This window comes from Suricata suricatta, chromosome 8, assembly GCF_006229205.1.
Source record: "Suricata suricatta isolate VVHF042 chromosome 8, meerkat_22Aug2017_6uvM2_HiC, whole genome shotgun sequence".
NCBI classification, from domain to species: Eukaryota; Metazoa; Chordata; class Mammalia; order Carnivora; family Herpestidae; genus Suricata; species Suricata suricatta.
In genome coordinates this window covers 51,899,822-51,926,874 of record NC_043707.1, presented here as the reverse complement: position 1 = coordinate 51,926,874, position 27,053 = coordinate 51,899,822, and the positions used below count along the sequence as shown (strand labels likewise).

The window sequence follows — 27,053 nt, the reverse complement described above, 5'->3', positions numbered from 1 at the left end:
GGGCTAATTTCTTTAAAAAAAACAAACAAACCTTTTTTTAAAGTTTATTTATTTTGAAATCAAGAGAGGAGGAAGGGCAGAGAGAGAGAGAGAGAGAGAGAATCCCAAGCAGGTCCTATGCTGCCAGTACAGAGCCCAGTGCGGGGCCCAAACCCACTAACTGTGAGATCATGACCTGAGCCAAAGTTGGACGCCCAACCTGCTGAGCCACGCAGGCACCCACCCTATGGTTAATTTTTAAAAATCAGTGCATATGTAAATTGAATGTATTTACTTATGTTAGCAGTTCACTGGCTTTTAAAAAGTTTTGCAAAGACATTATCACATTCTCTCATTTTTCATACCCACAATGTAATGTATGTTATAGGAAGAAATAGGGAAACATGTGATGGTGTCTTCTCTCCAGGAGCTCCTTAAAAATGAAATGTAGGCTGTATTTAGGGAAATATAATGATTTTACAGTAGAGTATGTACTGGTGAATTGTTTTCATCTGATCTTGTTCTGTTTGTTTATGAGATGATTTTCTAAATTAATTCTACCCCTTTATCCTCTGCAGATTGCCTTCCTTTTATTGTGAATAAGACCATCTAATTTGGCTCCTTTTCTGCTTTTTCTCTCAAAAATCTCCATAGTTCCCTCCCTCATCCTTTCTTCCTCTTTATAGGAGATGTCCTTCAGATATGTGTTGTTTTAAGGATGAGTCTTCTAAGTCGAAGTGATTCCATTCCCTCCTGTCTCTAGGGCCTTTCAGGCTTTTCTCCCCTATGTATATTACCCCTGACCATTTCCATCACTCCTGCCTACAAAGTCTTCTTTGCTTCCTCCCTCTCCAAGCTATATCTTTGCAGTTCCTTTGTATCTATTCCATTCTTTGTTTCCTTAATGTTATTACTCTGGTAGACTGAAGATGGGAAAATGAATATCTCACTAAATTTGTGAATTTTTAAAATTTTATTTATTTATTTTGAGAGACAGAGAGAATGAGAGGGGGGCAGATGGGTAGGCTCTGTGCTGACAGTGGAGAGCCTGATGTGGGGCTTGAATGCATGAACCATGAGATCGTCACCTGAGCTGAAGTGAAATGGTTAACCGACTGAGCCACCCAAGTGTCCTAATTTTGTGATGAATTTTAAAGGAAGCTGGATTAAAAAAAATGTAAATAAAATAAGGGAAGTTTGAAACATCATATAATACATATTGGGGGAGAGAGATGAGACAGGGGCAGTAGTGTTGGGGAGGCCTCAGGTACGATGTTATTAGAGAGGAATCTTACTACCAAAGCAATGGAGTACAGGAGGATTGAGGTAAAAACTAAGAGTTCAGACCTAATAAGAAAGGGTTATAGAACATGTTAGAAGAATTTAAAGAGTTTTTAATGCCATTTGGAAATGATAAGAAAGAAGAGCTTTGAGCTGGAAGTTTGAGAAATTTCAGCAGTAACATCCAGTAGCTCACTGTCAGGCTCAGCCCTGTGAGGAGGAGAAAGGATTAATTTGAGAAAGGCCTAAGAAGAGAGATTTTGTTACAGCTTGATGTAAGGAGAGAAGAGTGAGTGGGTTCCAGATGATTCTTAGATTTCGTACTTGGAAGAAAGGTAAGATGGTGGCACTTTTCTTGCTGATCTAGAAGCTGAATGAGTCAAAGACTTGGTATAAAGTAATTCTTTAGTTGCACAAAATGCCCTGGAACACCCAATAAAATACATCTTCTGTTTAGTTCTGTGGTCAGTAAGAGGTGCCTTTAACTGGAACTGGATGCCTACTAAAAGCTTGGGTGAAAATATGTAGTGTGATAATAAAGAGGAGGACAAACTGACATTTTATCAGGCAATCTTGGAAACAGGAGAGAAGCAGGGCAACATACTTTTTTAAAATCATCACCTTTCGGGAGGGCCTGGGTGGCTCAGTCTGTTAAGCGTCTGACACTTAGTTTTGACTCAGGTCACAGTCTCACGGTTTGAGTTCAAGCCCCCCATTTGGCTCTGTGCTGGCAGTGTGGAGTCGGCTTGGGATTCTCTCTCTCCTCTTTCTTTGCTCCTCCCCTACTCTTGCTGTCTCTGTCTCTCTCAGAAATAAAATAAAGCTTTAAAAAATAAAATAATTACTTTCATAGGGTGGGACTTAATGAGATGGGTAGAGATTGTTTCTGAGAATAATAGGCTCATTGATTATTTCATTCAATCCAACATAAGTGATAGATATCCTGTTTTCAATATGTAAAAAATGTATGCACATAACCATTAATTTCTCCTTTTTCTAGTTACTTTACTAGCTGTTGCTAACATGAGATCATCTGGGAATTCTGTGTTTTAAACTAGTATTTAAAATGTAGCTGGTATGCTTCCCCAGAATTGAATCACTTTTTTAAAATTTTTAACTTTTTAAGGTTCATTTCTTTATGTTGAGAGAGACGGAGAGAGTGCAGGCAGGGGAAGGGCAGGGAGAGGGAGAATCCCAGGCTTTTACGTGAGAGCTCGAACTCCCAAAACCATGAGATCATGACCTGAGGCAAAATAAGAGTTGGATGCTTGACTGACTGAGCCACATAGGTGCTCCAGGGTTTTCTTTTTTTCTTTTTTCCCTTTTTTGGATATCCATGGGAGAAAGCACTTTCTTCTAACCATGTCATTAAAAAATTCTTTATGTGTTATATGAATATTTAGTGCTACCCCTAAGTATCGGTTAAATGATAAGAGCAGAGATAAAGTCAGACAGAGATGTCCTTTTATTTATTTTTTTTAAGTTTTTCTTTAATGCTTTTTTCTTTATTTTTGAGAGACAGAGAGAGACAGGGAAGGGTCAGAGAGAGAGGGAGACATAGAATCCAAAGCAGGCTCCAGGCTCTGAGCTAGCTGTCAGCACAGAGCCTGACACAGGGCTCGAACCCAAGAACCGTGAGATCATGACCTGAGCCAAAGCTGGACGCTTAACCAACTGGCCATCCAGGCGCCCCAGAAATGTCCTTTTTGAGTATGTAAAAATGTAATTCCTGGAATTTTCAAATTATTTGAATTTTGTTTTAACTGACAGTTTTGGTTGATAGTGTTGAGAAATATTTAGTAAAGGATCGTGCTTTTTAAGCATTAGTAATTTATCTGTTGAACAATATTTATTTCCCTACCCAATTTATGTCATGCTCAGTTTTAGGCCTGGGGAATACAGAGATGACTAAACCTTCATGGGGTTTATAGTTTAGTGAGATAAGAAATGAACAAATCTGTGGGGCGCCTGGGTGGCTCAGTCAGTTAAACCTCCAGCTTCGCTCAGGTCATGATCTCACAGTTCGTGGGTTAGAGCCCTGCGTCAGACTCTGTGTTGACAGCTAGCTCAGAGCTTGGAGCCTGCTTTGGATGCTGAATCTCCCTCTCTCTCCGACCCTCCCCTGCTCCCGCTGTCTGTCTCTCAAAAATAAATAAAAAACCATTTAAAAAATTAAAAAATAAAGAAATGAACAAATCTGTGATGGGAAGAAATGATAAGTGCTTTGAAAAAATACAACCTAGAGTAAGGAGAGAGTGTGATGGGGTGGGGACTATTTAGATAGATTAGTCAGGGAAGGCTGTTCTGAGGGAAGAAGCTCTTGCAGAGACCTTCCAGGCAGAGGGAATAGTAGATGGCAGAGAGCATGAGTCAGGATCTAGCTCATTGAGGACCAGTTTGGTATGTTGGAAGGAAAGCAAGAAAGCTGGTCTGACAAGAGCAGAGAGAACAAAATGGAGAATGATAGGAATTGAGGGTAAAGTGGTAGGCAGGCACCAGAGCATGGTTTACCTTATTGCCTATGGATTTTTTTAAAAATTAAAGTTATTTATTTATTTACTTAGAGAGACAGAGACAGTGTGAGTTGGGGAGGAACAGAGAGAGAATCCCAAGCAGGCTCTGCAATGCCAGTGTGGAGCTTGATGTGGGGCTTGAACTCACAAAACCGTGAGATCATGACCTGAGCTGAAACCAGGAATCAGACACTCAACAGACTGAGCCACCCAGGTGCCCCTACGCATGGATTTTATTTTGAGTGTATAGTTGACCTTTGAATAACAATGGCATAGGGGTACCAATACCCCCACCTCACCTTGCCTGCTGGAAAACCTGCATATAACTTTTTGACTCCCCCATAACTTAACTACTAATAGCATACTATTTTTAAAAATTAATTAGTTTATTTATTTTGAGAGGGAGCAGGAGCAGGGGAGGGAGAGAGAGAGAGGGAGACAGAGAATCCCAAGCAGGCTCTGCACTGTCAGCACAGAGCCCGATGTGGGACTTGAACTCACAGTCCCTGAGATCATGACCTGAGCCGAAACCAAGAGCCCCATACTCAATTGACCAAGCCACCCAGGCATTCTTTAATAACCTACTGGGTTTTTTTAAACTTTTTTTTTTAATGTTTTTTATTTATTTTTGAGAGACAGAGAGAGACTGCGTGAGCAGGGGAGGGTCAGAGAGAGAGGGAGACACAGAATCCAAAGCAGGCTCCAGGCTCTGAGCTAATTGTCAGCACAGAGCCCGATGCAGGGCTTGAACCCACGAACTGTGAGATCATGACCTGAACTGAAGCTGGATGCTTAACTGACTGAGCCACCCAGGCGACCCCCTAATAACCTACTGTTGACTGAAAGTCTTACTGATAACAAATAACACATTTTGTATGTTATGTGTATTATAAGCTGTATTCTTAAAATAAAATAGAGAAAAATTATTAAAATATTACAGTACTATATTACATTTATCAAAAAAAATTGTGTATAAATGGACCTGTGTAGTCCAAACCTGTGTTAGTTAAGGGTCACCTGTAATTGGAGACCATAGGAGTTTTGGGGCAGATTTATGACATAATTTGATTTACATATTGAAAGTTCATTCCAGCTACTGAGTGGAAAACTGACCATAGGAAAGGCGAGGTCTCAAGCATTGGGCCATTTAGAAAGCTTTTACAGTGATCCAGACTTGTGGTTTCCAAGATGCTTATGATGGAAGAAGAAACTGTTACAACTATATTTATATTTATTTTTCAAAAATTCAGCTTTCCTCATGTTTGGTATACTTGTTGGTACTGGCACCCACATTGCATCTGTATATTAGTTACGTGTGTCCTACCATTTTTGGCCTGAGCAGCTGGGTGAGTGCTGGTATTTAGTAAGATGAGAACAGGGTGGAGCAGGGTTTGTTTGGGGATAAGGGTAAGAAAACAGGAACTCACTTTGAGGCATTTTAAGTTTGAGGTGCCTGTTCACAATCTAATGAGATTTTTCAGGTAGGTGGTTTATATATATGACTGGAGCCAAGGTTAGAGGTATGAATTTGGACATCATTAGCATAGAAGCAGTATCCAACAACTGGAGCCAAATTGTGTGAATACAGATTTCAGCTTTGCACTTACTGGCTTTAACTGCGGACAAGTTAACTTGGCATCTCTCTGCTTCATTTACCCCATCTATAAAATGGAGAAAATAAGTGTCTGCCTTACTGGGTTATTGTGAGGATTAAATGAGTTAATAAAAGCCAAGTGCTTAGAACAGCACCTGGCACGCAGTACACACTAGATACTATTACTATCAGTTTACGAACGGTGTTTAAGACCAGAGGATTAGATGAGATGACCTAGAGAATGAATGTAGGTGGAGACAAGGGCCCAAGGAAGGAGTGCTGAAACACTACAACCTTTGACTCGGAGACCAGAGAGAGAAGACTGAGGAGTGGGGTAGGGGTCAAACCAGGAGGATATGGGGTCTGGAAGCCTACCTAGTGAAGAAAATATTTCAAGGGGAGAAGCCATCATTGGACAAATTCTGCGCAAGAGGTTGAGTAAGATGAAGACCTAGAATTGACTGTTGGGTTTGTTAAAATGGAAGCTGTTAGAGATCATGAGAAGTGGTTTCAGTAGAATGGATATGAGCATCTGGTTGGTGTGGCTTAGGGAGAGAATTGGAGGTACAGAACTGGAGAACACGAGTATAGACAACTCAGGGAGACAGAAAATGGAATAGTAGTTAGAGGAATATGTGCAGAGTCAAGGAAAGGCTGGAGTGGGTGTGTGTGTTGATTTAAAATGGAAGGTAGTACAGCAAGTTTGTATGCTGATGAGAGTCCTTGTGGGAAGAGAAAACTTCTCATGTGAGTGACATGGATTAATTGCAGTAGCCAAGAGTGTCAGTAGGTAAAATCAGGTGGTTTGGGGCATTAGCAGAGACCATTCATCCACTGATGGAGGTAGAGAATATTAGTAGGGGTACAGATAGATTGTTGGATTTGGTTATGAGCTAGTTTCTTGAGGGCTTTAATTTTTCCAACAAAAGAGAGGAAATATCATCAGCAGAGAGTCAGAAGTGGGAACGAGTTGTAAGGTTTGAGAGAGAAAGAGGAGGTGGTATGACATAGGCATCTTGGAAGGTGGGAGAATTGACTAGGGAAATGCAGGTGAAACATCAAGTTCAGAGGATTCATCTGACATTGGTGATCATTAAAGTGATTCCAGCTACCTGTGTTCATTTTCTATATCATGATGTTCCACGTAGAGGATGAGTTTTTAGAGGTGTTTATGTCGCCGTATCTCCTTGAGCATGCCTACTTTACACAAATGAAAACAAGTAGGTCCTGGGATTACTTTCAGCGAATTATATTTGGTAGCTGAGTTATGCTAAGAAAATAAAAAACTCTAATAGGAAAGTTTAGTAGTTTTTTATTTTTTATGTTTATTTTGAGAGAGAGAGAGACAGAGCACGAATGGGAGAGAGGGGGAGACACAGAATCTGAAGCAACTCTAGGCTCCAAGCTGTTAGCTCTAATAGAGCCTGACGCAGTGTTCGAACCCAGAAGCTGGGAGATCGTACCCTGAGTGGAAGTCAGACATTTAACTGACTGAGCCACTCAGGTGCCCCAGTTTAGTAGTTTTTCTTGATAGAAAGCCTCACCTGAATTTTTTCGAGGATCTGTGGTTTCCATTAGTCTAGAATTATCACTCATGTTGATTTCATACTTTGTGTTCAATTACAAGTGAATTCAAAGTCTGGTTTTCTTTTCTTTCAGGTGCTGGAGAATCTGGTAAAAGCACCATCGTGAAACAGATGAAGTAAGCTGGAACATAGTCTTTTGTAAAACTACGCTTCCTCATATTGCATGGTAGTCTGTAGTATCTTTTTATTTTATGTCTGTGTTAATGATCTGTGGTTTTCTTTTTAAAGAATCATTCATGAGGATGGTTATTCAGAAGAAGAATGTAAACAGTATAAAGTAGTCGTCTACAGCAATACCATACAGTCCATCATTGCAATCATAAGAGCCATGGGACGGCTAAAGATCGACTTTGGGGAAGCTGCCAGAGCAGTAAGTGTTTCTCATTTCCTCTTCACTTGCTCCCTTTGAGTAGATGCAGTTAGGCAAAATTTGCTTCATGTTTTAGGGGAATGAATTTAAGCAGCAAGATAAGATGTAGCAAAGTACTGTGTGCTCGTTTGAGAAGTATTAGCAATTTGGTTTAGAAGATAGTAGATTACCACCACAAAGAGGAGTCAAGGAAATGGGATTCGGTGGCTATACTTTATGTTTCTGTGATAACTCTTTTATTCATTTGCTCCTTATATAGCATTGTTTACTTTTAATTCATAGTAGTAAATGCCAGTAAGTTGAAGTAATCTAAAAAAGGTGCTTCTGCCTTCTGATGGATAAAGATAGACAAAATCAGTCTCCCAAAATAAACTTGATAGGGACATGAACACTAAGTCAAAATTTGAGGGGAAATTTTTAGGTATTCATAGTAATCTATCCCTATACTACATCGGACCACAGCTATAGAATTGGATTATACGAGGTCTTGGGATAATAATTGCACATGTCAGATGTTCAAAAGTTATGTTGACTGACTATAATACTTAGTGCACCGTGTAATTCTTGTTTGTCAGTTAGGATGTTTGATGCAGGAAGGAGAGGGCCAAAATGAAGGTAGGAGATCTTTTGTTTCCCCAGCTATAGCCTAAGAGAAGGCTTATAATGTATAGAATAATTTCCTAGACCTACGGGAGCCATTGGCTGTGTTCAGTGTCATTCTTATGCGCTGTGGACAATAAAAGGAGGCTCTGCTTTTCCAATGTCTGTGAGGTAGCTTAGAAATGCTTACCTACTCTCAGCTTATCAATTAATACGTTATTAATCCAAATTAATACTAATAAGTAAGTGGGGAAATTGTTGATGGGAAAAATTACAAAAGGATGGTTATAATTGGATGGTATTTGGCTAGGAATCTTGGAAATGGAATAAGGGAAGAGGAGCCAGGGAAACGGTTGTAAAATGATTGGAGAGAAGATAGCAAAAGAGGGGATGAGGAAATCATGTGAGGTGTGACTTTTATGTTCTTGTGAGAAGGTGCCATGTCACAAAATTAAAGCCTTTATTTCTCTAAGCCTCTGAGAGGGCAAAATATGATAGTGAATGCAATGTAAACGAAGCTTTGTCTTACTTCTTTTCATCCCCTTTCACCACCTGCTTTTCTTTCCTTCTCCTTTCTTTCCTCTTCTTCCCAGCTCTCTCCAGTGTTATTTTTTTCCTCCCTTTTCTCATTCCTTCCTTTCTGTTGTGTTTTATCTGGTAACTGGTCAGTATTTAGTCCCTACCCTCTCTTTATTGGCTTTTATTCCATCTCAGTTATTTACTCCCTCTCTTCATTTCTTCCTTTATCTATCACTGTCTGTCCTTTAATCATCCTTCCTCTTTACTTTCCATTGTCAAATTAGTTGTTATAATGTTTGGATCCTCACACTGCTTTGTCACCAGATACAGTTGACATTTTCTGTCTTAGTCTTATTGTGCTGCTGTAACAAAATACCACAGACTGCGTAGCTTATAAACAACACACATTTATCATAAAGCACACACTTCTGGAGGCTGGAGGTCTGAGATCAGAGTGCCAGCCAATGTGGTCGGGCGAGGGCCCTTCTCAGTTGCAGACTTTTAACTGTGTCCTCTCACATGGCAGAAGAAGGGAGCTCCCTTTAATAAGGACACTCATCCCGTTCGTGGGGCCTCCACCCTTGTGATCAAAGTCCCTCCTGAAGGCCCCAACTCCTAATTCTATGACATTGGGCATTAGGATTTCAACACATGAATTTTGATGGGACACAGACATTCAGACCATAGTTTAAATGACTTTCATTTCTTTCCTTTGTCAGATCTGTGTCATTAATCTTTGGGTCCTAACACTCCTGTGTCACCAGATGCAGTTGACATTTCATTCCTGTTAGGCCACCTGAATCACCTAGCTTTCCAGCATCCATCCATCCTAATCTACAACGCTACCTGATTTTTTAAGTTTCTCTTATTGCCTCCATATGTAAGGGTTTATATTTATAATTTCTCACTTATCCTTGTCCATTTCTTAAGGTCGGTTAGAGAGCGAATGGACAAGAATAGAGCTGGATGAGGGGTTGGTTGCTTTTTCAAATTTGCTTAAGGGTGGAGATACAAAGTTCATTGCAAAGAGAAGCCTCCTTTAAAAATTTTATTTGGCTCAGTCGGGTAAGCCTCCGACTTCAGCTCAGGTTATGATCTCACATTTGTGGGTTTGAGCCCCGCGTCAGGCTCTGTGCTGACAGCTAGCTCAGAGCCTGGAGCCTGCTTCAGATTCTGTGTCTCCCTCTCTCTCTGACCCTTCCCTGTTCACGCTGTCTCTCTCTCTCTCAAAAATAAATAAAACATTTTTTAAAAATTTAAAAAATAATAAAAAATTTAAAAAATGTGAGATTTGAGGTGGGGAAAGCATCCCATGAGACCTGGTTTATTTATTTAAGATTAAGATTTTATTTTTTTTCTTAAGTAATCTCTGCACCCAGTGTGGGGCTTGAACTCACAACTCCAGGATCAAGAATTGCACGGTCTACTGATGGAGCCAGCCAGGCACTCCACAAGTTCTTCTTCCTTTTCTTTCTCTTTCTTTCTGTCTTTCTGTCTGTCTTTCTTTCTGTCTTTCTGTCTGTCTTTCTTTCTGTCTTTCTGTCTTTCTTTCTTTCTTTGATGGAGACCTGGGTTTATTTGTAAACTTCTGACAAGTGTGGGTAGAATAAAGCAAAAAGAAGCAGAGTTCTCACAGCCCTTTTCTGTCTTCTCTACAGCTTACATATTTTAGGTTTAAGAGCCATAACTACTTATAAAGCTCTCTCTTTGACTCATGAGTTTTGATCAAATCTCTTTGTAACTTTCTTTTCCTCTTGCTTTTTTTTTTCCCTTTTTCTCTTATTTAGAGGATTATTATTCCTTGGGAAATTTAGCAACTGAATTTTTCTCTGAGGGATTTATTCACCTCTGGTGTTGCAGACTTCTTATATATCTGTTTCCTCTTCTTCCTGTTCTTCTGTCTGAGTTGAAGGGGGAAGAAGAGAACACTTTTTCCTTAAACGCAATTAATGTTTTACTCACTCTGACATGTTTAGGCTTTACCTCTTACATGTTAGTTTATTCATTTCTATTTTTATTGTAGGCTTCCTTTCACAGAATGGGAATATGTTCTATGTGCCCATCTCACAGACCAGTTTTTTCCTTCAAAAATCATGAATAATCAGGGTAATTTGTAGGGCAGTCAGAAGAGATCTTTTCAGGGCATGGTGGTATGTGGTAGGGGTACTGAAATAATTCCTCAGCTTAGCTCTGCACTTCTAACTATAATGGAGTGGATAGGGGAAATGACTTCACTGCCCTGCCTGGAAAGGTCTCTTTAATAATACCTCTCTTAAAATAATGTAACATACAGTGTGTGTGTGTGTGTGTGTGTGTGTGTGTGTGTGTGTGTGTGTGTGTGTGTGTTTTAACGTTTATTTTTGAGAGTGAGCAAGCAGGTAAGGGGCAGAGAAAGAGGAAGACAGAAGATCCGAAGAAGACTCTGTGCTGACAGCAGAGAGCTGTATGTGGGGCTTGAACTCACAGATCATGAGATCATATTCTGATCTGAAGTCAGATGCTTAACTGCTGAGCCACCCAGGCGGCCCTGTGTGTGTGTTTGTTTTAAATAACTCTTGTCAAGTCTTTAAGAAATGGAGAATCAAATTTGTCTCTCTTTTCTTACTTGCTTTTTTCAGGATGATGCCCGGCAGTTGTTTGTTTTGGCCGGCAGTGCTGAAGAAGGAGTCATGACTCCAGAACTAGCTGGAGTGATTAAACGGTTATGGCGAGATGGTGGGGTGCAAGCTTGCTTCAGCAGATCCAGGGAGTATCAGCTTAATGATTCTGCTTCATAGTAAGTAGTTTTTCCCTGAGAAACCATAACGGGAAACAATTTGGTGACCCTAAGAAAGTTCACTGTCCTTTATGAAACACGTAAGTAACAGGCATTGTTAGAAGTCTGTAGTATCCCTTGTAAAGATGATTTCAGTTTAGTATTCTATAGCCCGTGGTCATTTTGTCTGACTTGGAGAAAAATGTTTCCTTTTGAAATGTAAATGAGAGAATTGGCATGATGAAAAGAAGGTCTATGGTCGTTTATAATAAGTAAGTGAAATAGGAGAGAAATCTTTTGCAGCTGGATCTGGGATCTCTTCCAACGCAGTAAGTTCCCTCCTCATCAGGACTTTGCCAGCGAGTGAGGGAAGTTAGAGTTGTGATATCCCCTTTTATGTATCCAACTCTGGCTGGGCTGCACTATGGATCTCTCTGGTACTAGTCACCACTTACAAATCTTTTGCCAGATCACAAAAGTAGACTTTGTACAGAGAGAGAATGTTGAGTCTTGGAAGGAAGTCAAAGCATCTATTTGTCAAAGAAATTCTCTTAGATGTTACATTGTTTTAGAGAATTTGTAATTAATGCTTGTGCTAGGCTATTACATGCTATCCTGTGTTGCTTCTTTTATAATATGTTTATTTATAAGACCTATATTCAGAATGTATTTTTTAATGTGCATTTTGGGGGCTTGGTAAATTCTTGGTACCTGTTTGTATTTCTATACTAATTGAAGGCACTTCTGACCATTAAGGTATTTTCTCAAATAATCTATTTTCCTATTCTTTGTACTAGTTTGTTATAGAAAGAAGTTAAATTAAAAAATTTTAATGCTTATTTGTTTTTGAGAGAGTGAGAGAGAGAGACAGTATGAGCGAAAAGAAGGGGCAGAGAGAGAGGGAGACACAGAATCCAAAGCACAGAGCTGTCAGCACAGAGCTCAACATGGGGCTCAAACTCATGACCATGAGATCATGACCTGAGCCGAAGTTGGATGCTTAACCAACTGAGCCACCCAGTCACCCTGAAAGAAGTTAAATTATATTTGAAAAACTTAGGTTATTCTTTAAATGAAAACTTAACTTTAGAAACAAAGATCTTTTAATATTTTTTAGTTGCAAATGTTGGTAGTATCAATAATTCTCCCAGTAGTCATGAAAGCTGGATTGTAATCATTACTTTTTTCTTAGCATACTTCATTAAGCTTTGAATCCTCTAACTACACCAGACAACATGTGATTTATAGAGTTTTTTCCCCCCCCTGATTTTTGGTTGAGGCTTGACTGATTCCTAACATTAATGGTAGTACTTAGTTTTGTAGAAGCTTGTTAATGATTCAGTTATAATGGTACCACCTGTTCTTTGGTTTTCTAGCCAAAAAGTTAAAACAAAAATTTTTTTAGTGTTTATTTTTATTTGAGAGAGAGACAGCATGTGAGCAGGGGAGGGGCAGAGAGAGAGAGAGAGAATGAATATTCCAGGCAAACTCCAGGCTCTGCACTGACAGCAGCAAGCCTGACACTGACTCCGACTCCGGCCTCAAACTTATGAGCCACGTGTGAGATCATGACCTGAGGTGAAGTCTGCTGCTTAACCAGCTGAGCCACCCACACGTCCTTAGTCAAAAAGTCTTTAGAAATCCTGAAAATTTTAATTTAGCTTTGAAGCAGTCTTTTAATTATTTTCGCTGAATACTTACAACTTGTTTTCGGACTTAGATTTTTAAGAAAACGACCAGTTTTCTGTTTCATGTATGAAAACAAGAAATATTGAATGTAGTTCTCATTTAATTTTAGTAATGTAGACACCAATTCTCTAATGTCCTATCAAGTGTCAGAGCCTACAAATGGCCCATTAACTGTAAATGTCTGAGGGCTTTTGTTTTGGTTTGTTTTTTGTGCTGTGCAATGCGCAGTTGATTCAGTATTTTGTATTAAATTTCAGGAATTTTTCTTTAATAAGAATAACATCCCCATATTTGTTTTTAATTGGCTCTCACAGTTTATAATTTTGGTAGAATTAAAACCACTTTTGTGTGGTATATATAGAACCTACTTTAATTGTCTTATGCCGGGTTCACATTTTTTCTCATCGTTTCTGTGATACTGCAGGTCTGATTTTATTCTACCACTTTAGTGACAAGTTCAGAATCCACTTTTGGTAAGGAACTAGTTTATAGTTTAGTCTGTTGACTTGCTGTGCACATGGTTGGCTTCACCAGGTAAAAATAAATTTGTTTTTATTTAGTTACCTAAATGATTTGGATAGAATATCCCAAACCAACTACATTCCAACTCAGCAAGACGTCCTGCGGACCAGAGTGAAGACCACAGGCATCGTGGAGACGCATTTCACCTTCAAAGACCTATACTTCAAGTAAGTCATTAATTAGTCTTTTTGCTAGATGTGCCAAAGACAGATAGCTTTCCTTTAGTTAATGTCTCTTAAGCAGGGTAAAATTTCTCTAGGCAATATTCTTTGGTTTAAAAACCTACCATCCTATTCATCAGCCAGTATTTGAATATTTTCCCAGATTGGGGGCCCAAACCTTTCTTCTTTGTCCGGATAGCATCAAATGTTTTTGTCTGTTTGGAGGAATTTAAATTCAAAATTAAATTGTAAATATCAATAAAAGTAATCATACGGTTATCGGTTTATTTTATTTTTAATTTTATTCTTTTCAGCTCCTTTTTTGTTGGCATCGTCAAAACAGGTATTGAATGTTTATTGTTTAGAAAGGTAGCAACAATACTAGGGCTAGAAAACTAGTGTTTTGGTTTAGTAGTGTGGCTTTGTTCGGCCATTTTGATATTAAAATAGAAATGCTTTACTCCCCCATGTCCACCTTTCCTTACTAGAGTGCATTTCCCTTTAAGTTAAATGGAATGGAGCTGACACTGTCCTGGCTCTTGGACCGATTTGTGCACGGTATCATGCACAACTGAGTTCTTAATGTATAGAATGGAAACTTGACCTGGAGATAGAGGTATTTTGGGGAAGTATGATGACACAGAAAAAGTGGTTTTAGAAAGAGAAAATTCTGGAATATGAATACAAAGGACTTTCTCATTAGTGTTAGTCATTCTAAAATAGGCTTTAGCTTATCTGTGTGTTAATGGTCTTTTGTAAATATTACAACTGTCTTTTTGGTTCCCACTTTCTTCTTTTGTGACCTTTGAGATTAGGAGTAAGTTTTCCCCTTCAATATATGATATTCTTTCCAGTTGCCTCATTATGCTTGTATGTAGACTGTGATACCACTGTCACACGCAAATGTAACTTCTAGCTTGGAGCTTCTGTTTTCTTTTCTCTGAAAACATTTGCTTTGTGGATTTTACAAATCCACACAAAGTTTAGGTGTTACTAGGTACCAGTGGAGGTCTTGAAATCTTAATAAACCAAAACAGGTTTGAAACATGGTGCAATAAAATAGCAGTTCAGCTGAATATTTGTAGGATAGGAGAGTACTTGTCTTTAGCACTGATGAATTTATCTAAGAGTAGGGAAGACCATATGGATTTATCACCCGTGAAACCATAAGAATGAGATGTCTTTTGTGTACAGTGAGGTCGCAATCAATTTATAATTAAATGTGGTGAACTCTTATTTAGTGCAAGAAACATCCTTGTTGATGTCATGGATTGATCTTTAGTTGGGTAAATCCTGTTAGTCTTCTTATGTCAGGATCAGTAGCCAGATCTAGTTAAGGTGCCGTACCCACTTAATTGTTGACATGTAGGTATCTTGTTATGAAGTACTATCACTTCTTCCTTTTCCTCTTCTCTCTAGGCAAAACCACTATCCATTCATTCAAATATTTATTGAGCACCTACTATATGCAAGGCATTGTGTAATTGCTTACTTGCCTCTCAGTTATGAGGTAATGTTTATAAAATGTTCATCTGTTAGTAAATTAATTATATTGTAAATGTTAATATGTGCTAAAAGCCCACCTTGGGATTCTACCAGTTTTATGGACTTTGTAGAAGAAAGTGCAGGGGTAAACTGAAATTATTGGTGTACCAGAGCGTGTCTCCCCTTGAGAGAGTTTTATGGTGATATATATGATGTCTGCTTTCCTCACACCTATATGACCCTGTATCAAAAGCAGCTTGTGATTGCATCATTCTAGGTGTTATGACCAAAGGCCGAAAAAAGAATGGTGCTAAGTCAACCAAAGGAAAAGGCTGAGTCATGAAGAGATAATGTGACTCTTCTCTTTCAAACGTATTTTGAGAAATTACTCAGTGATGTCTTATTTCTCTCAGAAAAGTCTTTCGAAATAGACCCCGAGTCACCACTGTCGATCTTGACATACTAAACCTGCCTGCATTCTCCTCAGACGCTGGTACCAGCTAACAGACTAAGCATTGCAGGTGTTCCTCTTACTGTATGTGGGGGATGAGGACACTATGGGCAGAAGTACAGCAGTTGAGCCATGATATTAAGTAAGGCCCCAAAAGGGAGTGATGGACTAAAAGTCATTTGGAGTGGAACATAAAGTGTGTCAACAGTTGAGTTAGGTTCAGATGAGACGTAGCGTTCAGAAATACTGGCTCAGTTTGGTTCTTAGATATTGGGTTCTTAGAGTTCTACCATAAAATATAATTTACCTTTTTCACAATCTCTAAAATATTTTTACCTTAAAATAAGGAAAATATATCTCAACTAAACCTCAGCTTTAAAAAAGAAAGACATTTTTTTAAAAAGTAAGGAAAACAAACTTTTTGGGGGCAGAATGCAAGTTGGAGATTTCTGTTTTTTCATTGTTTTCTTCAACTAAAGAAGTAAACCATTTTGAGAGGAAGAGTAGTATTGTGGCTCAGAGCCGGGGTGCTGGAGGTAGAGAGCATGGGTTCAGAACCCCAGGCCCCATTCGTTAGCAGTGTGCCCTTGAGCAGATTACCTAACGTATCTGTGCACTGGAGATAATGGTAGTACCTAACAGGAGTGTTGTAAAGGTCAAATGAGTTAATGTATGAAAGATGTTTAGGATTGTGTCTGGCACCATGATAAATGGTAAATATTAGTTATTATTCTTGCTGTTATCTTAAGTTGTATTATTCAGTTCTTTTTTCTTGTCTTTTTTCCCCTTCTTTAATCCATTTCAGTGCGTATTCTGCTGATTTTTGAAATATAATTTTACCTGGTACAAGCTTTGATAGAGAGGAGACTCAGCTAGTTACCTACAATGAGAATTTTGATTATTCCTAGATTTTATTTGCTCGTGTTATTCTTCTTTTACCTTTGACCACAGATTATGAGTTTGATACATTTTATCTGCTGCTTGTCTTTTCTGTTATAAATGGTGTTTTCAACATGCAATAGTGGGAGGTTCCCTAACCCTTTCAGTTTAGGGAGAGGTGTGTTTGTGACCTTGCTGAATTTGTACTTTCTTTCCCTTTACTTCAGGATGTTTGATGTAGGTGGCCAGAGATCAGAACGCAAAAAGTGGATTCACTGTTTTGAGGGAGTGACAGCAATTATCTTCTGTGTGGCCCTCAGTGATTATGACCTTGTTCTGGCTGAGGATGAGGAGATGGTATGTTGGATCTTCTGGTAAAAAGCCTGTCTAATGCAGCCAGGGAATGGAAAATAACTTAGGAAGATTCAGAGGATCCATTTGCTCATTGAACCAGAACTTGATTGCTTAATTTTTTTCCTTGTCAGTGAGTTTAGAATTTTAAAATACTGATCCATGCTCTATTAATTCTTAAAAGCTATGACAGCACACTGAGTATACATGCAGGATTAAGTCCTCTTGGTAGCCAGTCTTCTTCCCACCTCCCAACCTCCAGGAATTACAAAAATGAGGACTGATGTAGCTTTTGAGTTATCAGCTTTTGGTTTATTTCCATGAATGCCATTTAGTGCTTTTAAAACTTGTGAGTCTCTTTTTTCATTAACAGTTAATCTACTTTTACTTTCTGCTACTGACATCCTTTTTCTCCTCCTCAGAACCGAATGCATGAAAGCATGAAACTGTTTGACAGCATTTGTAACAACAAATGGTTTACGGATACTTCAATCATTCTCTTCCTCAACAAGAAAGACCTTTTTGAGGAAAAAATAAAGAGGAGCCCACTAACTATCTGTTATCCAGAATACACGGGTAAGGGGTCATGACCGGTTTTGCTGGAGGGTCACATCTTGGGTCAGCACTTTGGTGGCACTCCTCCCTCTGCCCTTTATTTTAACAGGGCATGTGTAACCTTATGGAGAGTGTTCACTGGTCATGGTGTTAATTTTGAGCATGTGATTAAGACCAGTTAAGGCTAAAGTGCTGTTCCCAACATAACTGAGTTTACTGTGTTTATTTTATATTTCTGTCTTTCTCACTTTTTGAGGAAAATAGAGAAAGATAAGAATCAAAGTTTGGTGTAAGTATGTTAAAAAAAATACAGGGATAAGATGTAATCACTGCACTCAGGACACAGTGGTTGTAGAGAAAGGGACACACATAAAGAATTTCGTCATAGTATGAAATGTTCATTAACAGAAGACGTGGTGACTGCTGTGGGTTCAGTGTCCTCTTTTTCTGGAGGACATGACACTTGGAGTGAGATAAAGAGAGGATGAATTAGAAATCATCAGGTAGACTGAGGAAGAAAAGCATTTTAGGAAAAAGGAATAGCCTCTAGGGAAATAATGGAATGAAAAACAAAAAACATGGTACATTTTGGAACCTAGATGACATTTGGTATTGCCAGAGCTTAAGGTGGTGAAAGGGAGTTGTTGGAGTGATGGGCAGGGGTGCTCATGGAGGGCTTTGTATTTCATACGAGATAGGGGCAAGCTGTCAAACCATTTTGATTCAGGTACATGATATAAGAGAAACTGTGCTTTATTTATATTTTTAAATTTTTTAAAATGTTTGTTTATTTTTGAGAGAGAGAGAGAGAGAGAGCGAGCAGGAGGGGAGGAGCAGAGAGGGAGCGAGACACAGAATCTGAAGCAGGCTCCAGGCTCTGAGCTGTCAGCCCAGAGCCTGACGCAGGGTTCAAACCCGTGAACTGCGATCTCATGACCTGAGCCGAAGTCAGGCACTTAACCAACTGAGCCACCCAGGCGCCCCAGAGAAACTGTGCCTTAGAAAGATGGTACAGGAGAGCCTGGGTGGCTCTGTTGGTTAAGCATCTGACTTCAACTCAGGTCATGATTTCATGGTTTGTGGGTTTGAGCCTCTCATTGGGCTCTGTGCTGACAGCTCAGAGCTTGGAGCCTGCTTCGGATTCTGTGTCTCCCTCTTTCTCTTCCCCTTTTCCACTTGTGCTCTGTCTTTCTGTATCTCTCAAGAATAAATAAATGTTAAAAAAAATTTTTTTTTAAGTACCTGATTATATAATGAAGCAAATGGGGCAAAAAGATAACTTTTCTGTAAGTGTGAAATCATATCAAAATTAAAAGCTTCAAAAGTGGGGCCTGGGTGGCTCAGTTGGTTAAGTGCCAACTATAGCTCAGGTCATGATTTCACATCCATGAGTTCGAGCCCCACATCGGCTCTGTGCTGACAGCTCAGAGCCTGGAGCATGCTTCAGATTCTCAGGCTCCCTCTCTCTGCCCATCCCCTGCCCGTGCCCGTCCATGTGCTCTCTTTCTCACTCTTTCTCTCTCAAAAGTAAATAAACATTAAAAAATTTGTTTTAATTTAAAAAGAGTAAAGTGGAAAAAATATTAAAAAAGAAAGATACAATAAATGGCAATAAAGATAGATAGTAGAGGAGTTGAGTTAGTAAGGAGTCCCTTAGATGCAAATAAAAACTTTAGGTGAAGATACAGGGATATATCATCATAGAAGCCAAGGGCAGGAATGCAGACAGACATATCTTAAGAATGCATTTAGAGCTAGGAAATAGGAAAGCACCAGGGATGCTGGAAGCACTACTTCCCCTATCTCTTCTCTCCTTCTGTGTATCTTCTTTATTTTTCTCTCCTTACCAACTTTCTGTGCTACTCAGCTTATCCAATATAAGATGGCCCTTCCTTGGTCCCTCTCCATATTTAGGTATGTACGTATGTTTTTTTATTTTGAGGGAGAGAGACAGAAAGAGAGAGAAAGAGGGATACCAAGAAGGCTCCATGCTCAGTGGGGAGCCAGTGTGGGGCTTGATCCCACCACCACCACCACCACCAGATCATGAGCCAGTTTCAGGAGTTGGACACTTAACCAACTGAACCACCCAGGCGCCCTTCTCTCCTGCATTTAAAACATCAGGCTACGGGCACACAACTGGCTCAGTCAGTAGAGCATGTGACTTTTGATCTCAAGGTTGTAGGTTTGACCCCATGCTGTGAGATTATTCAAAAATAAAATCTTTTAAAAAAAGTTTTTATTTTTAATAAAAGACCAGGCTAAACTGATAGTGGTTGGCCCCAGGTTCAGATTCCTAGGAGAGAGATTTTGGCCAAGGTTAAGTCAGGTAAAAACACAGCCCAGTCAATGTCAGAGACACAAACATGAATGCCAGGGCTGCACCACTATAACCTTTAGATCAGAATTTGGTATTTTCAGGGAAGGAGAACTTTTCTTTAGCTGAGCAGACACTGTAAGTGCTTTCTGTAAAGAATGGAAGAGTGTAGCTAGGGTAAGGAAGCAGGAAGAGTCAAAGGTACTCCGAGTTCTGTCTTGATTGGCTGCTGGTGCTGTGATCTCTGATATTTAGGAATGTGTATTTTGATGTACCTGCAGAACATCCAGGTGGAGGTATCTAACAGGCAGTTTGACATGTGGCCTTGGAGCTGCGGGAGAGATTGGGTGTTAGGTATATTGATTTGAGATCATGTATAAATACAACATGGAAATGGATGAGATGACATGGGTGATGATATAGAGACCATGGCTAGGAGAAGAGCGACTTTCAGACCCTTTTGGCAGGAGAGAAAGAAAGGTTTGTTTTGAGTACAAAGAGGAGAAGCAGGAGAGCCAAAGTATCAAAAGCTTAAGAGTTTAAGAAGTGAGCGGTGGTCAACAATGTTGTGTGCAGACAAAAAAAAAAGGTACACATTGAAAAATGGCCTCTGGAGTTAGCAGTCCAGGAGATTGTGAGTGTTACTGAGAGCAGTGCTGGCAAGAGGAGAGCCAGGCCATTGAGTTACTGAGTGGGAAGTGGAGAGATGAAGATAGGCATAGCCTACTCTTGAGCAGCTTGGATTACAGGGGAAGGGAAGATTAAGAATGTTCTCAAAAGGGGCGCCTAGGTGGCTCAGTCGGTTAAGCGTCTGACTTTGGCTCAGGTCATAAACTCACAGTTTGTGGGCTCAAGTCCCGCATTGGGCTCTGTGCTGACAGCTAGCTCAGAGCCTGGAGCCTGCTTCAGACTCTGTGTCTCCCTCTCTCTCTGACCCTCTCCTGCTCAGGCTGTCTCTCTGTCTCTCTCTCTCTCAAAAATAAATAAAACATTTAAAAAAGAGAAAAAAGAAAATGTTCTTGTAAGCTTAGGGGTAAGATTTTATCGAAGAAGAAAAGTTGTAAAAATTGGATGTAATTGATGGACCAAGATTTGTAAGCAGGTGGGAAAGGAAGGAACCAAGGAATTCCATACAATGGAATTATTATTATTATTATAATTATTACTGTTATTATTAATCAGCCATAAAAAGGAATGAAGTATTGATACATGCTACAGCTTATATGAACCTCATAAACATTATGCCAAGTGAAGGAAACCAAACACAAAAGGTCACATTTGTGTGATTTTTTTTTTTTTTATCTGATAGACCCCCAAATAGGCAATTCCATAGAGACAGAAAGCAGATTGGTTGGTGGTTACCAGGAGATGGGGTGGGTACTGAGGGGAGATGAGGAATGATTACTTACTGGAAATGGTGTGTTTTTCTGGATTGGTGTAGATGTGAGAGAGGTGGCGGTTGCATAGCGTTGTGAGTACATTAAATGCTACTATATCGTGCGCTTCAGAATGTGTTCTTGTATGTTATATAAATTTCACCTCAACTTAAGAGAGTCTAGGTAGAGCAGTTAAATTTTGACCCGGAAGGGAGACCTCTGTAAGACCAAAGGTACAAATAAGTGGAGATACAGGTAACTTTTTAAGTGAGGTGGTGGGCTAAAAAGTTGAGATGTAGCGTAAGCTCCCTGGCCTTTGTTTTCTCCAGGAATTTGGAAATGTAGTCAGAATCGGGGCAGTGGTGAGAGGGGAGTGGAAAAGTAGCCAGGTTTTTAGGTGGAGAGAATGTTAAGTGGAAGGATGATAGTGGTCTAGCTGAAAATCTTCCACATAGCAGAGAGCCCTCAATATCATATCCTTTTGGGGGGCGGGGGCGTGAACTTCCAAGCCTGTCTTGTACTGGCTTCGTTCTTCTTAAGAAGTCTCACAGTCCTCATTTCCCAAGTTTCAGTGTCTGTTCTACCAGACAGAATCCGCTTTTCAGTCCCTTCTCTAATTGGCGGAAGTTCTGCAGATCTCAAGAAACCTATTTGCAAGCACCTACCAGGCTCTCTTCCCTTCTTTCTTTAAATATTCTGTTTAAAGAACAGTCCTTTCTTGTTGGTATTTGTTGCCATGCCTAATGTCACTTAATTTCACAAATGTGATTTGTGGAAAACAGCCTCTGGTTTACAAGAATAAACTATTGCGTTTTCTTTGTTGACGTTTTCCGGTTCTGTAGTCAGTTTCTAGGGCTATTCTAAAGGCTCCCAGTTAGACAAGATGGTGTAGAAGCCTGTGGTTAAGAGTTTTAGTAACAAATGTTGAAAATAAGGTTTACTTTTGAGCCCCCCCTTTTTAAAAAATAACAGCTTAATTGAGATAAATTAATAATTTATATGCCACAAAAACACATTTTAAAGTGTATAATTTCAGGCCTATTTCCCTTTTTCATGTACTAGTTTACCTTTCATTAAATTATTGCCGTGAGGCTCTGAAGCTAAGCTCCCTTAAAACTGATGTTGATTTTAAAAAGAAGCACGACTATGTCTTTTGAATTGTTTATTTCAAGATCACTCCAAGGAGCTCTCTAACCTTTTCAACAGTTGTGTCCTAGCAACGCATCTTCCTACTTCCCTAGTTTCCTTTTATACGTTCTCAGTGTTTTAGCTGAAAAATCTAAATGAAAGGGGAAAAAGAAAAAGGTTTGTTTTCCTAGATCTTTCCCTGTGATGATTTTGTTTGACTTAGAGTCTGCTGTCAAGAAAGCCTAATGATTATACAAAAACCTAATGATGATAGGATTAAAGTAATCTGTCTATATTCATTTGGGTTATATTCCCTCTCTTCATACATTAGTGGTGATGGCCTGACTTAGTTGAGTTCAGGCAGCTGTTATAATTTAAACTGAGAATATTGGGTGTCTGCTTCAGGTTCCAATACTTACGAAGAAGCAGCTGCTTATATTCAGTGCCAGTTTGAAGATCTGAACAGAAGAAAAGACACGAAGGAGATCTATACCCACTTCACCTGTGCCACAGACACCAAGAATGTGCAGTTTGTTTTTGATGCCGTTACAGATGTCATCATTAAAAACAACTTAAAGGAATGTGGACTTTACTGAAGAGGTTGGAGAGTAATGAAAGGTAAAACTTGAAGCAGTTTAGCCACAGTGCTCTAGTGATGTCTCTGGGCTTTGTAAACTGTTCTAATTAAGAATGTTCTTCTTTTCTAGTTATTACAGTGTGGAGTGTTGAGACCAGACTTCTTTTGCTGTCCCATTGGGCAGCTGCAAGCATGGACGGGACCAGGGAGAGGCAGCGGCATGCAGACTCGTAGCGCTCTGTAGCACAATCTTCGGTATTAGGGAACTCGTAATTGACATGAGATGCTAAAGTCAGACATTGGAATTGGAACAACTGTAAAGTATGATTTGATCATCAAGGCATCACTTGGATTTCATAATCTCAAATGTTTAGGGCCGATGCGAAGTTGAGGTGCTGCATTCCGGAACTTTAATATGTAGCTTATTCTTTTTTTTTTCCTTCTTAACAAACCACCACTAGTTCATTTTTAAAGGTTTTTTTTTTTTCATCAAGAGAATAACGTTACTAAATTTTGTTTCTTTGTTTGCAAAAGAATCTTTATTAAAACACAATCTTAACTATGCACACAATATGACCAGATCATCTTGGAAATATTCCTCTTAGTAGGAACCCTTTGTTTTTAACGTTTGGTATGGTCAGAACATAATATTTCCATAATTACCTAATTCTTTATGGTTATTGGGGCTATGATTATAGCTTTTTTGTAAGAAATTTATGTTACTATCCTATTCAAAATACCTTTATGGTTTTTAAATGGTAATTACATTGGAGATCTGTAATAAGATTCTTGCTTTCTAACTTTTGTTTAAGTTTAGGGTTTAAGGTTAACGTGGTTTATGCTGATTATCAAATTACTAGGTGAATGCTGATGTCGGATGTAAAGCTAGCTTCTTGGATACGGGCACACCCAGGGCAGCTGTCAATTAGAAATGCAAATTGCAAAATTCCAGACAGAAACCATGACTTTGCTGCTACATATTTACTAAATTGACCACTTTGGTTCTTGCCTGTTTGTCTCAGTCATAGGGAGTTCTGTAAAAGATGCCCCTTGTTTTCCATCTTCCATGGCCTTTTCTGTTGGGAAACCTCTAAAGTGTATTAATAGTGCATGCTTTTACTTTGTAAACGTGGTGCCAAATCCCTGTTTGCCATTGTTTTTATTGTAGCAATGTTAATTGTAGTAATCCTTAGTCAGTACCTTCTTTTGCTGAAACTCTTGCATTTTGGGACTTTTTCCACTATGTTGTATGTACAGATTTTAATCTGTTATAGTTGGCAGCAGTATTAAAATGGTGAGTAAAGAGTCCAGGTTTGTTCCTGTTTGTAATTAGTCCTTTCTGGAAATATTTTCTTCTGTTTCTTTTTGTTCCTGTTGAATGTGCTTTGGCCTTTGTCTGAGAATGGGTTTAGGTAGAGGGTTCCCTGAAGGTCTAGTCTTTTGGTGTTTACTAAATTGTTTTATTTTGGGCTGACTGAGGGTCTTATGTCGTGTCTGTGTCAGTAACATGCAGTCATAATCCATTTTCCAGGTTTACATTTTGGTTGTGTGGAGAGCTTTATTCACCTCAGTCTGCAGGTCCTTGTGTATAATGTACAGCAAATGTCCTTAAATATTGAATGGGCCTTTGGGGGAAGGCAAATGAAGAGAATGCATCGTGAGCATTCCAGATCAGCAGTTTGAGCAGTGCCTTTTGGGGTCCAGTCTTTTTGGACCGGATTCTATGTCATCTTTTGATGTGACCTATTATTAGTTAAAAAACAAACAAACAAGAATGACGGTCACTGGGGCTGATTCAGAAAGCAAGCCACAGCAGTTCAGTGCCTTTATTGGAATTGTTTTTCTTACTCTTTTTGGAAAAGTATAATTATGCAGGTCAGCTGTAACTGTATTACCTAAATAGTTTTTTTAGGGCTGGGAAAACTGGAGCTAAGAGAAAGGAAACGATCAGCTTCGATTGGTGATTAGCTTATGCCCACAACTTAGATAGGATTGATGGTTCCTGTTCATTTTGAATATATCTTTTCCTAACTGTTTTTTTGTGTTCTGGGATCATCTGAAAATGAGAACTGGTGGAATATTGTTTTAACTGTGGTCTTTCTATAGTCAGGGCTAATGGGATGGTGGTGATGATAATCCAAAATAACAAGTAATCTAAATAAGTTAGTTTTATTTTGAAATGCACCTTGTATTTTCGTTTGAATACATCTATCTGGTATGTTCATTTTTTAGCTTTTCTATTAATGAAAAATAGTAATTCTCCAATTTTTTCCCCCATGCCATTTACACTTTTCTTTATTTACATGAAGATCACCCCCTACCCTACCATCCCAAGTAACTTACCTAAATGCACATTCCTGGAGGACGAAGGGACACAATGCAAGTCATTGGTGTTCAAATAAGCTTTAAGTCAAAATCTCCTGGATCCATTTCAGAGATTGACTCTTAGCTGGTGGGCCTAGTGATCTATAATTTTACAAAGGTGATTCTTATCAGCTTTGCAAACCACTGTTGTGTTTGAAATAAAAGACCTTTTCTGATAGTAGAGCCAGCGTGTGGGGGTGAAACATCATGTGTACTGGCCTGGAAAAAAAAGGATTGATATTTGTAATCAAAGAAACTAAAAGTTGCCTCGTGTCTTTTCTGTGGAAAATGCTGAAGGTTTGTGATGGACTGCAATTCAGTATTCATGTGGCCAGGCTTTGGACCATCTGAGAAACCAGCACATCTATGAAAATTAAATTTTAATGAATAGAGAACAGTAAATAGTCCCTAGTAGAAAGGACTGGGACAACAACTTTACTTCGTTGGCAGTCACATCTTTACCTGATTAAAACCTTGGGCTGTAGAAATGCCTTTCATTAGGCTCTATTGAAAGAGGATGTATTCTTCTCAAAGGCCAGAGTTCCCCAACCTTATAATCTCAGCCTTGCAGCAGGTTTCACTTACTGGCATGAAAATTCCAAGAACTTTTACAGTTATTCATAAGCGGATCTTGGGATGACATTTCATCTTGGACAGTTGAAATTCTGAATCTCTAGTTCAGTGTATTGTTTTATTTCTATTTCCAATGACGGATTGTTATTTTTTTATAAGGTGCTACATTCTAAGAATAGATGGACCAAATTTGAAAAACTATTTTCTTGCCTTGTTTCTTATTCTTTTATGTGTTCTATTTGTGTTTTATTGCATGCACATTTTGGAGCATTTGAAAATAACTGCTGGTTCTTATAATTCATATGCCCACCCTGTATTCTTATATCCTGGCCACTGTTCAATTTGTAGCTGTGACTTTCTTTGGACATGGCTTGTCTAGCCTGACTAGTTGTTCATATATTTATACATTTGTTTAGCATAGTTCTGGAGTATCCTGGTGCACAGCTTGCTGCTGTATTGGCAGTTCCATTGAAGGTAAAGTTAGTATTTCATTCCAATAAAAAAACCTCCCTTAGGGTGATTCCCCCCCTCCAGGTGTTCAGATATTTATTTGAGAGGGAGAGCGCATGCGCATGCACTTATGTAAGGGTCAGAGAGAGAAAAACCCAAGTAGGCTCCACGTGTTAGCGCAGAGCCCAGTGCAGGGCTCCATCTCATGAGTAGGACAGGACGCTTAACCAACTGAGCCACCCAGGCCTCCCTCCCCTTCCAGATATTCAAAAAAACCACAGTCTTTACTCATTTAAATATACCAAAAACAGCACTAGTTTTTTTCCACTCTTACTACTTATGAAATCTCTCAGATCTTATACTGACTCAAAAATTTTTTTTAAATATATTTTTGAGAGAGAGAGAGAGAGACAGAGCACGAGTCAGGGAGGGGCGGAGACAGAGGGAGACATAGAATCTGAAACAGCACCGGGCTCTGAGCTGTCAGTACAGAGCCTTACGTGGGGCTTGAACCCACAAACCATGAGATCACAACACAAGCTGAGGTCAGACACTCAACCAACTGAGCCACCCAGGTGCTGCTCTTACACTGACTTTAAGAACAAAGTTATTTCAGTTTCCTAGTACTGCCAGGTCATTCTTAAGGCTTCCACAGGACAGGTCGGAGATCTGACCTAGACCATCCACACGCAGCTCTTCACATAGCTTTACGACTGTCTGTCTAAGCGCAAGAGAAAACCAGGCTTAGAGGCCTGAAATTGAAAGTTGATCTTGTTAGCAGCTATCAGGAAGTAAAAGATTTAGGTGAGGCACTAGGGAATGAACTTCCTGGATGGTCAAGATCGTTACTCCTTTACCTTTAAGTTTTAATCTCCCACCTCTATTTTCTCATAACTTACATGAGTTACTTCTGCTACGAGAACATACTGCAGAACAAGTCAGGACAGGACACCTTTTCTGATGCTATGTCAGGCTTAC

General features: G+C 39.3%; 1 protein-coding gene across 1 annotated transcript in view; it reads left to right on the top strand.

The window, feature by feature from the left end:
* GNAI3 (G protein subunit alpha i3) overlaps positions 1–25,826 on the top strand; it is a 39,913-nt gene extending 14,087 nt beyond the window's left edge. Inside the window, exons 2-9 of the mRNA XM_029946160.1 lie at positions 7,027–7,069; positions 7,182–7,323; positions 11,061–11,218; positions 13,447–13,575; positions 16,612–16,741; positions 17,158–17,311; positions 22,517–22,729; positions 22,819–25,826. Of these exons, the coding sequence (XP_029802020.1) occupies positions 7,027–7,069; positions 7,182–7,323; positions 11,061–11,218; positions 13,447–13,575; positions 16,612–16,741; positions 17,158–17,311; positions 22,517–22,707 (947 nt within the window). The 3' untranslated portion in view covers positions 22,708–22,729; positions 22,819–25,826. The remainder of the gene's footprint in view (positions 1–7,026; positions 7,070–7,181; positions 7,324–11,060; positions 11,219–13,446; positions 13,576–16,611; positions 16,742–17,157; positions 17,312–22,516; positions 22,730–22,818) is intronic.
* Positions 25,827–27,053: the final 1,227 nt, after the last annotated feature.